This window comes from Megascapheus bottae, chromosome 21, assembly GCF_031878675.1.
Source record: "Megascapheus bottae isolate mThoBot1 chromosome 21, mThoBot2.hap1, whole genome shotgun sequence".
NCBI classification, from domain to species: domain Eukaryota; kingdom Metazoa; phylum Chordata; class Mammalia; order Rodentia; family Geomyidae; genus Megascapheus; species Megascapheus bottae.
Genome location: NC_143529.1, coordinates 27,070,523 through 27,084,336, shown reverse-complemented (window position 1 = coordinate 27,084,336; position 13,814 = coordinate 27,070,523). Strand labels below are relative to the sequence as shown.

At 46.5% G+C, this 13,814-nt stretch overlaps 1 protein-coding gene across 1 annotated transcript in view; it reads left to right on the top strand.

Annotated features, from left to right (window-relative positions):
- The first annotated feature begins 1,529 nt into the window (after positions 1 to 1,529).
- The window catches only part of Epha4 (EPH receptor A4), a 147,560-nt gene continuing 135,275 nt past the window's right edge, over positions 1,530 to 13,814 (top strand). The window contains exons 1-3 of the mRNA XM_090354898.1: positions 1,530 to 1,656; positions 4,912 to 4,979; positions 9,602 to 10,265. Coding sequence (XP_090211024.1) covers positions 1,566 to 1,656; positions 4,912 to 4,979; positions 9,602 to 10,265 — 823 coding nt within the window. The 5' untranslated portion in view covers positions 1,530 to 1,565. The remainder of the gene's footprint in view (positions 1,657 to 4,911; positions 4,980 to 9,601; positions 10,266 to 13,814) is intronic.

Below are 13,814 nucleotides of genomic sequence, written 5' to 3'. Positions count from 1 at the left end.
GCCCCGCCGGCTCTTCACCTCGGTGGCCCGGTGGACTGCGGTCTTTGTCCGCTCCCGCTTCTCCCCGGGTCCCGCACTCCCGCGTCTGGCCGGCAGGTGGTGCGCGTGGTTCACCGAGAGCCGCGGCCGCGGCTGGAGCGGCGCCCCCTCCTCCCCACCGCCGCGCACCCGCTGGGACCCAGGCTGGGGCTTGGGGGGAGGGGACCCTCGCCCTGCCCCGGCGGGAGACGAAAGAGGGGCTGCCCAGGAGGAGGAAGAGCCTTGTCTTCTGGAATCCCGGCCCGTTCGGGTGGCGGAGGCTTAGGCTCGCTGTGGTATCCGGGCCCGGCCCCCGGGCAGCTGCTGGAGGAGCTGCCGTCCCTGCTTTGCGCTCCGGTGGCTGAGCCGTGCCATCGAGGCACAGACCTGGTCCGGTGCCCTTGGAAGGTCGACCGTGACGACCGAGGCCGGGGCTGCCACGACCCCGCGGGGGGTTGCAGGGTCTCCTGGAGGCGCGTCCGGGCCGGCGCCACGGACCAGTTGGAGCGCAGAGCCCCGGGGCCGCACGGGACAGTTTCTCCGGTGCGCGGTGGGGGCTCGATCCGTGCTCATCGTCACCTGCACGGACACCACCCCACCATCGCTTCTGTCCCCCGGATCACCGGGTCCGGGTCCAGAGAGTCTTCCCACCCCCAGGAACGCACAGAGCGCTTCCCCGCGGCGAGGGTCCCCGGGCCGGCGTCCTGCGGAGACGGTCCCGGCCGGGCGGTGAGCGCTGCGTCCCCGCATTTGGAGGTCATTCGTTCCACGTTTGGGGATCGTGGCTGAGCCCGGCTGCGCTCGAGACACCGGTGGTGACGGGTCCCCCGTTTTCTGGACGGCTGGAGAGCCGGCAGTAACGAGTGATCAAATACCACACAACTCCCCCCGCCCCCCCCCCAAGCCTTTCAGATGGAGGCGCGCCATCAAGGCACAAAAACAGGGTACGGGAAGCGGCGGGGGCCGTGCAGGGGTGCGCGCGCCGCGCGGGCCGGTGCGGGAGAGGGGGCGAGACCCGACGGCCCTCGGAAAGGGGCGGCAGAGAGGGCGCGGGCCCATTTTCCTGCGACACCACGTTCACTTCGACATGAACCGTCCCACTGGGGCAGGCAGGAGAGGAGGGTGTCCAGATTTTGGGGAGGGGGTGCCCCACAGTCAATTCGCATCCTCTGAAAGAAGCTTTTTTTCAGGCCTCCAGAAAGATCACGGAGATTTTGTTTGAGGACTTTGGGGGGGACGGGGACCAAGCCCATCCCCCCCACCCCCGACCCTTTCGCGGGGGCGGCGGAGGGGGCCTGGAAAACCCTCCAGACAGTGCGCCCCTGAGAGCCAGAAAGGGGCGGGACTCCGGGGGGCGGGCTGTGCACGATGGGCGGGGCCTGCGGGCCTCTTCCGCGCCTCCATTGGCCCGGAGTTCCAGACTGGCGGGAGGACGTCACGAGACGGGCCCGCCCTCTTGGCAATGTCTTCAGCCCGCTGCTCTCCTAACTTAAGCATTTATTCCACTGGGATAGAAGCGGCAGGAGCAGCGTTGGCACCCGCGAATCATGGCTGGGATTTTCTATGTTGTCTTCTTTTCGTCTCTCTTTGGGATTTGCGACGCTGTCACCGGTTCTAGGGTATACCCCGCGAACGAAGGTAAGACCCGGGCGGCCTCTGCGCGGTCGGGGACCCCAGAAGGGGGCGGTGGGCAAGCGGAGGGTCCTCGCGGGCGAGGGGCCGGCGGGTGTCGGGGAGAACCTGGCCGCGGCCACTTTGGAGGGAGGACGCCAGGATGGACCAGGGGATCCTCTGGAAGGGCGGCGGAGAACCGGCCGGGCAGCCTGCCCCGAGGCGGTGACCCGTGAAAGGGGGGGGGGGAAGCCGGCCAGTCTGTCCAAGTTTGCCGCGAAAGGCCAAAGTTTATCTGCCTACCCCCGTGGGGCCAGCTTGTGGAAAGGCTCCCCGACCCACGTCGCGAACTCGGAGCACCACACGCAGATCTGAGAAGCCGTGGTTCCAGCCCTCCCCATCCCCGGCCGCGGCGAGGGGGCGGGGGCGCCAGCCCGGAGCGCGGCGCGGGCCCAGGGCGCCCGGCTTCCTCCGAAAGCCTCCGCGCTCCGGCTTCCCAAAGTTTCCCCTCGCCGCGCTCCCCCGGACGAGGCCGCCCGGCCTCCGCCGCGCCCACGGCACCGTCTCCCGGCCCCAGTGACCTGATTTCGGGCACGGGTTTCAGTCACCTTGCTCTCGAGCCCCCGGGGGTAGGGTCGCCGGCCTAGGGGTGCGTGGATGGATGGGAACCCCAGCCTCTCCCCAGGTTTAGCCTGTGAACCCAAAGAACCAGCCAGGGAGTTGGACCCAGTCTCCTTCTCTCTACCTTTTCGCCCCTACCTAGGACCCTGGGTTAGTTCAGAGGTAAACTGCGTGACAGACAGGACCCATCCGGGTGCTGTTTGCGGCTCCATGCGAACGTTCTGGAAGGGATTGTACGTGCCGGACTGAGGGAGGGTGTCGGGGGGGGGGGTGCCAGAGAGGTGGTGATCCTTGAATTTCCGATGGGCCCCGAGAGGGTCGAGCTGTGTGCGTGTGCGTGTGTGTGTGTGTGCGTGTGCGCGCGCGCGCAAATGCGTGTGTGGTGAGGGTGTCTGCGTGGACGCGGACAAGTTGTATCCGTGAATCCTTTACCCCACGTGTGTGCACGAGTTCTCCAGCTTAGATTCTTGTTGAAGCCTGAGTATGTCTGCCTTTCCTCTGTCTGGTCGACTCTTCCCCCTCCTACGACCACCCATCCATCCATCCACACATCTACGCATCCACATCTCATCCATCCATTCTCAGTCTCGCCAGGCATCCGTCCAGCTATCCCTGTGCAATCCATCATTTCCCAGGTTCCGAAGGAGGGAGCCAAAAACCAACTTAGCCTTGGTTGGGCGGACGGTACCCAAGAGCTCTCTCCAGATAGAGACTCGGGGAAAGTCATACAGACAGACACCTGTCCACCGAAACCGCTCGGGAGGAAAGGGGAGCCTCTTAGGTCCTGGAGATTACCCCACCCCCCTCGTTTTTTTTTTTGATGTGGCTTTTGTTGCCATCCCGGGCGCCGTCGCCTCTCGAGTCCCCCGGGGCCATTTCTCCTAGCGCAGCTAACGTTCTGGCTACTTGGCGCACTTGTTAGGACGTCCTTTATGGGACCTATTTACCCCAGACGTAGAGATTATTTTCTTTATTTTAATCTCTTAAAAATGTCTTATGTTTGTTTCTTTTCCTTGAAAGCAAAACTTGGGAGCCCTGTATTTCTTTAAGGCGTTGAAGGAGGTGTGAGCTTGCTTATTTTGAAAGAAGGAAGGGAGGCGTAACACCCGCTTTCCTCCCCAGTTCCCTTAAAAATTAATTCGTTTTGTTGCTTTTTATTCGCATCACGTTTCCTTTTCTCCCCGTTACCCTCCCTTTCCACTCCCTCCCCCCTCCTTTTTTTTTTTTTTGTAAATTGGGTCTTATTGTTCCCTTTGTACCCTAATCCACCTTACATAATCCACATGCAACTAGCGGGGCTTTTCTCTTGGGACCGAGGAGGGAGAATGGGGGAGAGAGGAGAGGGGGTAATTCTGAGCTGGAGAAACCCCCGGCAGGACCTACATTTCAAAATAATTAACAGGTCCCTGGAATTCAGTATCCTTGGGGGTGGGGGTGGCGAGTGAGGGAGGGGGAGGTGATTTCAACCCCCTTTACTTGGGAGTGAAATGTGGGAAGAAGGGGCAGAATTAGGGCCCCACGGGTAAGGGTGAGAGTTAGGTGCAGAGGAACAAGGGTAGAGGCTTTACATTCCCAGCCTGTCTCCCGGCCTCAGCTGATAACATTAATAACCCAATGGTTCCTTTGAGATGGGCCTCTGGTCCCCGGGCCTGCAGATCGCGATGGGAAAGATGATGTGGAGAGGTTTCATTGTGTCTTTCAGTGTCTTCGGGTACCTAGCCTTCTTCCTAACAGGGTGGGGGTGGGTATGGCAGCTTGCAGGCGCTCTCCCTTCCCGTTAAGCTCTGAGCCACCATGTTAGGTGTAGCACAAGCATATTAAATCCATTAGGCCGCATACCGTACCGCCAATTCAGATCAGTCATTTCCTCCTGGGTTAGAGGACGCATCTCTGATTGTCCTCCCCGTAGGACGTCGAGAAGACTTGAGTACATTTGCATTCTAATCCTCCACGTCTGGCATTCTCCTTTTCTAAAACTTTGATATTTAAAAAAGCAGCAGATGCCACTTCCAGGGCCTGTTTATTTAGTTGACTGAGTGTGTGTGGGGGAAATGTTATGGGAGAAGAGAGAGAGAGAGAGAGAGAGAGAGAGAGAGAGAGAGAGAGAGAGAGAGAGAGAGAGAGAGAGAGAGAGAGAGAGAGAGAGAGAGAGTCTTTTCTCTGACTCTTGGAGTGCCCTGATAGAATTCACTAGTGAATGTCACAGAATGATGAGTTATATGGTCATCCGAAGCTTGCAAAAACAAATACTTCTGGTAGATACCAGACAGAGATGAATGCTGATTTTACTCTCCAGTGTTACTGCCTGCACTGATATATTTATTTTTCTGAATTGGGCTTGAGATTCTCTATTCATCCTTTTTTTTTTTTTTTTTAAAGAAAATGAATCAATTGAGCCCTACGATGGAATTTTAAATGTTAAGCAAGTTAAATAAATAAGAACCTGTAGATTTAAAGAGGGGGAGAAGATCAAGTGAGTAATGATTATTTACATAAGTGAGACCAAGTTTAGGTTTTGATTAAGTTAGATATGAGTGCCCTGGAAGCATATGGGAACACTCAGGCAAATGGTTTTTATATTATTGTTTTTGTGCAACTGGAAATTAATCTATTCTCCCCCCTCCAACTTTGCTTTCTTTCTTTCTTTTTTTTTTTATACAGTTACTTTATTGGATTCCAGATCTGTTCAAGGAGAACTTGGGTGGATAGCGAGTCCTCTGGAAGGAGGGGTAAGTTGTGAGTTGATCTCTCATGCAAAGTTGGGAGGGGAGAGGGAGGAGCGATTAGCAACTTTCAGAGTCCTAATGGCTTGATTCTCGGTGATTGTGGGAAGGGGGTTAGATTTCCATGATGGCTTATGAAGTGAATAAGGCTTTGTTGGAGAAATCCTATCCTCCCTTTGGATAGTTCTGTCATGGAAGAACTAGAAGCCAAAAGGGCAGAAAGGGGCTTCAAAATTAGGAGACTGGTGGAGTCATGGACTTCGATGCCTGTTTAAAACTAAAATTCTGACAAGAAATAGGAGCCAGGGACCAAATTAGAATTTATGCTTATTACTGTGATGTCCATGAAGCCCTGATGGAATTAATTTTAGAGCAATTTTTCTTTCAAATGAAGAAAGTGAATGAAGGTCCCAAAGGGAGTGGGGACATGGGACGTGACTTCTGAGGCTTCTTAGCTGGTGTCACAACAACTAGCTCCTCCTTCCCCCCTCCCTTTCTCTCTGGCTTTCTTCCTTTCTTTCCTGCCTGTCTTTGGGTGTTCAAACTGAGGCTTGGACTCAGGGCTAGGTTCTGTCCCTGAGCTTTCTTTAAAGCTCATGAGAGGAGCTAGTGTCTGGCTTTTTGGTACTAAATTAAAGTAAGGGTCTCATGGACTTTGCTGAAAGTTCTTCCTGGCCTTGTTTCGAACCAAGATCCTGAAATCTCAGCCTCCTGAGTAGTTAGGATAAGTGAGTCACGGGTGCCCCACTGCTGTTTTCTTTGGTGGGCAAGGGGAAACCTTGCAAATTGTGCCAGGAAAAGGCCATACTTGGGTGATTTTGTTGTTACACCTGAGCAGTTCAAGCATTTGGAGCATGGGCCACTGGGGATTGCAGAAGCTTGATTAGAAAGTATGAAAAGTTGAGCAATATCCCATGTTCATTTTTTTTTTCCAGAATCTGTAGTCCATGTCAGGAAGAACTATTCCTTCTAGAAGATTCAGAGAACTGACCTACTCCAGGTTCTGCTAGGTCATTGGCCACATTTTCCATCCCCTTAATACAGCAGGTCAAAATGAATCAGGTTTGGAAAGAAACCAGTACAACATGTAGCTGTAATTTCTGCCAAATTGAAATAACTCTCACATCCTTTAAAACCTAAGCAAATTGGGCCAGGAGTTTGGCCTAGTGGTGGAGTGCTTGCCTAGCATGCACAAATACCCGGGTTTGATTCCTTGGTACCACATGCATAGAAAAAAGCTGGAAGTGGTGCTGAGGCTCAAGTGGTAGAGCTCTAGCCTTGAGAAAGTCCAAGGACAGGGCTCTAGCCCTGAACTCAAGCCCAGGACTGGCAAAAAAACAAAACAAAACAAAACGAAAAAAACCTAAGCAAATCATCTGACATTCACATATTTGATAGCCTAAGAATGAAAGATTGGGAGTTTACACCAAGCAAAAATTGTACTGTCAGAACCCAAGTCTGTGCTCCATAACAACAATTTAATAAACAATACAAGACTAAAAACAAGCAAACAATGATTTATAGAAGATGTGGCACAAAAATAAGAATAGGCAAGAAAATAGCCATACAATAAAGAATCCAAAGCAGATCCTGTTGTCTATCTGAAATAAAATGGAGATTGTCCTGTCTTCCTGTATTTTTTCCTTTTAGTTTTGTTCTGCCCAAACTTGACTGCCTGCTGTTGGATTGGTCTTTGCTGAAAAATTCTAATCTTTTCTCCAAACCATTTTTTTTTTTAAAGGGAAGAGAGTGTGATTGACAGGCCTCTGGCAGTGTAGACAGGCTGTATTCACTGCTGATTGCAGGCAATTGCCCTCATCCTTTGAATGTGAAGAAAGGTACAGCTTTATCTTAGTGAGAGTCAGACTCCTTGTTAATCCTATACCCTGGAAAGGTCACTGATTCAGGCGAGTCTTTCCCAGGCTACACCAAGCAGAGCATATAGCTGTATAGGTCAGAATGTGTTAAAACTGCCAGCAAAATAGAAGATGAACGATGTCTTACTTGAATTAATAAGTTGATCAACTCTTATTGTTTTCAGGCTAATCTTAAGTTTGAGGGGAGAATTTAAGGTCATTTCAAGCCTAATGTTTCACTACCTGTACAGGTGACCTACATACATAAAATGAAGGAATGACAGTGATGGTACAGTCTGTGGTTGATATAGTTTCTAGAAAGTTCTTAGTGCAGTATAATAATGGCAGACATCTTTTCTCTATAACAGCCGAAAGAAGAGCACCTGGCTACTTTTTCTAGACCCAATTTTTTACTAAAGTGTGTGTGTGTGTGTGTGTGTGTGTGTATGTGTGTATGCGTGTGCCTGCCTGTTGTATACAACACAGACCTTTCCATGGTCAGTTGCAGACAGATTTTCTTTTTCCCTGAATATTACGGATATAACGTTAGGCATTCAGGTTAGAAAAGAAATTTGACTTGTGTGCTGTACCATTAGCCATTCTAAGGCATTGCTGCCATGCAGAACCTGGGTCAAATTTACAAAGTCTGTACAGAGGATATCATTAAAGAAGGCATTTTTCAGGCTTAAGAATCAAAAGTTGAATTAACTAGCGACAATTTGTCTTTAAAGATTCTTTCTAGCAGAAGGCAAAAAGCACAGAGGCTATTAAAAAATCTTCTTGTATTTAGAACATTTCATATCTTTGCTGGCAGAGCAAAGGATAGTTGGCTGCTAATGACACTTGTTTTGACTGATGTTATTTCTATAACGTAACCCGATTTGACAACTTTGTAGAGTCAAATGTAGTCAGACAACTCACTACTTTAGGTGACAACAGCTAAGCAGAAACATGAAAATACTGGAAAGTTATATGCTTATGATAGCCACATTGCCAATCCCTTGGCAACCTTCTTTGAAAATAGTATATTGAATTGCCAATGCTGCTTGTAAAAATAGAAACTTAAGGGAAGAGCCTTGATTGTTCTGGTGAACTGATCAATGGGGTTAGACAATTAAATTCTGGTTGGAAACATTCACAGATTCACAGGAGACCTAGGTTACCATACTTGGGCTCCATGCTTTCATTTGTGTTGATAAATATGTATTCCTATTTTCCCTTTGTGCTGAGATGAGAAGCATGCTGAGTAGGTCTTTTTTTTTTTGAAGGTGAAGATCTATTTTTAGATTTACATGAATTTCCCCAAATACGTAAATTACTCGTGATTTATTGCTTACTAGATAAAAAGAAAATTTAATCACCACAAGGCACTTACTCCTTCCAGTTCCAGCTTCCATAATGGTAGAAGATGAAAGGAATAGGGAATTTTATACATTATGTCCCTTTGCATAGTAAGTAATGTTTCCATCCATTAATAGTTTTCCAATGCATAAACCAGAAACCGGTTAAAATAATACATTAGAATGGTATGTACTTCCTTGACTTCAGTAGAGCTTTTTAAAAAGAGCTATTGAAGAATACAAATTTTTAAGTAACTACTGCTTTTTTCCCTCTTCTAATTACATTGTATGTGAAGTACTTAAGCTGATTTATGCCCAATCTATATCAATGCATTACTGTAGATGTTAATAAAGAATTGGACACTGGCTACCAAACCAGTGGAAGCTGGGAGCTATGAAGGCTATGAGGGGGGAGGGGGTAAGGAGCATGGGCTGTCTCGCTTTTAGAACTCATTTTTTAAAATGAGAGAGAGAGAGAGAGAGAGAGAGAGAGAGATATTTATCATTTTGATCAAAGTGAATTTCTCTGAATTCAGATTGTTCCACCAGCAACATCTTTGTGTTGTACAGGGGAATGCAAAGAAACATACTACTGGGCTCTTTTAATTCTCCAGTATGGGCTTTCAGTCATAAAGTTCATTTCACTAATTTAGTTTTAGTATTCACTAATTCCTTGGAAGCAAAACATGCCTTCAAGTCTTGTTTACTGGTGTGTTTTCATTTTAAAAATAAGAGCATGCACAATTTTTTTTTTTTTAAATTGAATGCATGCTCTGGCAATACTTTCTACTCGTGTGACACAGCATGTTTAAGAAACCCAACCATAAAATTTACTGTCTTGGGGATTAGAGAAGCCAGAATCATGGGATTTTCTTTTCTCTTTTAAAGAGTAGTAATGGTGCCAAAAAAATCAATTTGCCATCTTTTCTTAGGTATTAGAGAGCAAAGTTCTGACAGGAACACCACTAATTAACTGATAATTATCTTCCTCTGGCAAGTTCTACTCTTCCTGCTCTTAATTTGCAGGTCTCTGTTTAGTGGTTGAAATACTCTGCATACTGGCTTTTACATTGATGAGTGAATCTGAACTGTTGCCACTTGAAACTGTAGCTTTTGTAATAGGTTAACTCCAGGTGGTCACTAAGAAACTATTTGAGAATACACAGGCATTCAGTCCATTCTCAACTTTCTCTGTAGGCAAGAAAAAGGATGAAAGAATTTATTTTAAAAAAATCCTAGTAAACAGTACTTCCTCAATAAAATATTGTCTGGTCTCTCCTTAGATGCTTTATTTATTAGGATCAGTGCACAGGAATTTTTCTCATTGTTGAAGGAACAACCAAAAAAAGTCAGTGTCTTATGACAGTTAGACTGGACGAGGCATTGTAGGTATGAACTCTGGAACTGACTTATTTCCTTTGGATCTTTGCAGTGGGAGGAAGTGAGCATTATGGATGAAAAAAATACACCCATTCGAACCTACCAAGTGTGCAACGTGATGGAAGCCAGCCAGAATAACTGGCTGAGAACTGACTGGATCACCCGGGAAGGCGCTCAGAGGGTGTACATTGAGATTAAGTTTACCTTGAGGGACTGTAACAGTCTGCCTGGCGTCATGGGTACTTGCAAGGAGACTTTTAACCTGTACTACTACGAGTCAGACAACGACAAGGAGCGCTTCATCAGAGAGAGCCAATTTGGCAAGATTGACACCATAGCCGCTGATGAGAGCTTTACCCAAGTGGACATCGGCGACAGAATCATGAAGCTGAACACTGAGATCCGGGATGTGGGGCCACTGAGCAAAAAGGGCTTTTACCTGGCTTTTCAGGATGTCGGAGCCTGCATAGCCCTGGTGTCAGTCCGTGTGTTCTACAAGAAATGCCCCCTGACGGTTCGTAATCTCGCCCAGTTTCCAGACACCATCACAGGGGCTGACACCTCCTCCCTGGTGGAAGTCCGAGGCTCCTGTGTCAACAACTCAGAAGAGAAGGATGTGCCAAAAATGTACTGTGGGGCAGATGGTGAATGGTTGGTACCAATTGGCAACTGTCTGTGCAACGCAGGGCATGAAGAGCAGAATGGAGAATGTCAAGGTAAGAGAAGCCATCTTGTACTTTTTCATTAGGGCTTAGTGTACGTGATTAAATCAGAAATGAGACTAAATGGAGTAAAGCCAGTAATTAGCAGCCCCCGTGGGATATGGTGGGACGGAGGGGTCTAATGAGTAAGTGCTAGAGCTACATGTGGTGAGGCAAAGACATTTCTAATACTGACAAAGTAAACGCTGCTGTGTGATCACAGAAGACCAAGCACAATTTGCTAACCAGGCACTTAGGTCTCAGCCTGTTTGATGCACTCTCTGAAATGTAAATGAACAAATTTGATGATCCTGGAAGCCCGTTTGATTCTTAACTGAAAGGCCATTGACATAGTTTTGGAGCCAGAGGATTCCAGTGTCTGTGCTTTGGTAAAATGACAAAGATGGTAAATATTTTTCAGTTAAGTGTCTGAGCAGGAATGATTTCAAAGTGAAACCAGGATTGCCTTGTCCTAATTCCCCTCCAGCTGATGAAAATCAGGCAAGGGGAAGAAAGTCCTGAAGTCCTGTTTTTCATTCCTGCCAAGTGAACAGATGACCCTAGGAAGGAGAGTAACTAGGGCTGGGGGTGTGTCTCAAGTATTCATGCACGCTTAAACCCAAGAAACTCTAAGTTCAAACTCCTGCTCTGACAAAGTAGGGTAAGAATGTCTCAAGTATATTCTGTTCCCCTGAACATCCATTGGATAGGGTCTCTTAAGGGAAATTCAGCTTGACTAAGGATCTTTTTATACCTCTCAGGAGAAGATAACAGAGTTAGTGAGTATCTTATTTGATCTGTGGTCAGGAACAATCACAATAAACTGCAATCCGTTTGGGTTATTGAGTGTTTGAAAAAAAAGCAAAGATTTTATTGTCTTAATTTACTGTTCGTCATCTTAATGTGCTTCCCCCCCCCCCATCTGAAGTTCAGTGAGTGAAATTCACTGTTACCTTATTTATTTTCCCTTTTTGTAAAAGCCTGGGAAGTTTGTAGCCTATATTTTACCCTGCCCATATATACATACACACATATACATACATATATGTACATATATATGCTATGCCGTGTGTAAATGAAAGCTTAAACATATCAGTTATTGCAAGTTTTGTCTTGCTTGGTGATTGTATTTAGTGATCTGTCTTGTTATGACTACCAGTAAATTATTGTGATGTTACTGTGATCCCCTTTGTGGAACAGACTCATCTCTTCTAGTGATGGCTGAACTGTATGTAGTCTGCTTTGCCACTGGTTCATCTGATGTGCTGATCAAAGGGCCTTCAGTGGCTGACCGCTACGCAATTTGTCTGGCATCTCAGCCATCTTCATGACAGGCTGTTATTAACTACAGGGCCTTACACTTGCATGACTGAGTACGTCTGAAGTCATAACCTAAAGACAATTGCAGTTTTGGTAATTTGGTTTCCCTATGGTTATTTGCTTCTCCATTCAGAATTTATCCATCTACCTACACTGAATATCCTTTAGCTTTATTGTAAAATAAAACAGAAGACAACTTGTCTTTTTTTTTTTTTTTTTTTTTGCCAGTCCTGGGCGTAAGCTCAGGGCCTGAGGACTGTCCTTGGATTTTTTTTCTCTCAAGGATAGAACTCTACCACTTGAGCCTCAGCACCACTTCTGGCTTTTTTCTGTGTATGTGGTACCAAGAAATCGAACCTGGGTCTTCGTGCATGCTAGGCAAGCACTCTACCACTAGACCAAACTTCCAGCCCATAACTTGTCTTTTTAACTTGGAATGAAAAGGGAAACTTGCCTTGTAAATTTGCAAATTTGAATCTAAAGTTATCAAGATTCACTCCTTGCTCTTTGTTTTCTTGCTTTTGATTGCCTTAGCAAACAATATGCTACCCCCAGCTGAAACCTTGAAGTATTAATATTAGAAACTATGTAAGTGCATTTCTATTGGCAACTAAATTGTAATGATTATGGTAAGGGCAGTGCATTGAATGAGGCCATGGCATCCTGTCATGTTCTAGAGTCAATTATTCTGCCTTCTTGATTTCTATAAAATGGGACTTAGCGCTCTTTGCATGTAGATACTTTACATGCTTTTTTTTTTTTTTTTAATGAAACCCCACTGGCTTCCATTTCCTGTTACAATGCTCACCTTTTTGCATTAGCTCATCTCCCAGTTCCTAATGCCATTGATTTTCAATTGTCATAAGCTCTGTAAGTCATACATTGCTATACCGTGGAACTGCTTGACATCTTTACAACACAAATTAGAAGGAAAAGAGAAAACGATGGAGCGCAAAGTGAATGTAAAGGCAATTGAACATTTTTAGTGGTTTGCTTTATGGAAATCATCTTGGGTATCCAGGTAATCACGTGATTCATAGAAAGGGAGGGGGGCTGGACTTTTCAGAGCCTGTCCATTTCTGAGCACCCTGTGTCCTAACTCCAGGCCAGCCATCTTCACGAGCCAGTTGTGTGAATTTTGAGGACCTTCTGGATTTGCACGCATGTTCTGCAGGGATGGGATAAAACTTTGTTTTCTTGTTTGGTTAGTTCTTTTAAGAAGATGATCCTAGCACAAACTTCTGTCCTTCCTTTTTTATTTCTCTTAAGTGAAAAATCTCTGATGAATTTTGGGAAGAAGGAAAAACCTGAATGGCAAGTGAGTTTCAAATAAGAGTTTCAAAAACTAAAGTTCCAAAAACAATGAAAAAGTCAGAAGCATCAGGTAAAGCAGAAAAAAAAAAAAAGTGTGGAGTCAAGAAAATGCCTCTCATTCTGGTCACAAATGGTCACTTAAATGTGGGGCTATTTCTTTTCTTTTCCTTCCTGTGTGTGTGAGCACATGGGCACACTAGTAATAGGGCTTGAATTTGGGGCCTATGCATTGTTCCTTACCCACTTGAACAGTGGCTCCTCTTGCTGTTTTTCACAGGCTTTTCTGCCTAGGCTGGCTTTGAACCACCATACTGAGATCCCCTGATTTCAGCCTTCTAAGTATTTAGGATTACAGACATGAGTCACCAGCACCCAGATTCGGTCTATCTTTTAATCTCATTGTACTTTTTGATTTGTCCATCTAAAAAGTAGGACAATAAATATTTAACTCATCGACTATGGTCGATCAAATCACCTATTTAATCATAAAATCATTGCATAGGGAGACAATGATAACGTTTCTTTTACTGCTTCCCCTTCTCAAAGACATAATTTAAAAAACAAAAACAAAAACTTTGTGAATGTTGAGATGGAATAAGGAAAGGGAAACCTTCCTCTCATCCACTCTGAAGTCAAAGCTAGAATGGAAAGCAACCTTGTACCCTGGCCCTAACCAAAGATCACATCCTTACAAATACTTCATATTCAAATCATATTGATATCTGGAGAGGATCTTGCTCTCTCCCCACCCCCTTCTTTCCCCTCTTCCTTTGGAAAGAGGACTTTCCTTTGAAAGAGAGGCAAGTGATTTGGGGGTGGGACCAGACCAGGAATGTAAAGAGAGCTTAAGGAGAAAAATAAAGGAGAAAGGGCCACATCTTCAGAACTCTGGCAGCAGGGTCTTCCCCATTGTCTTTTCAATGGGACCAG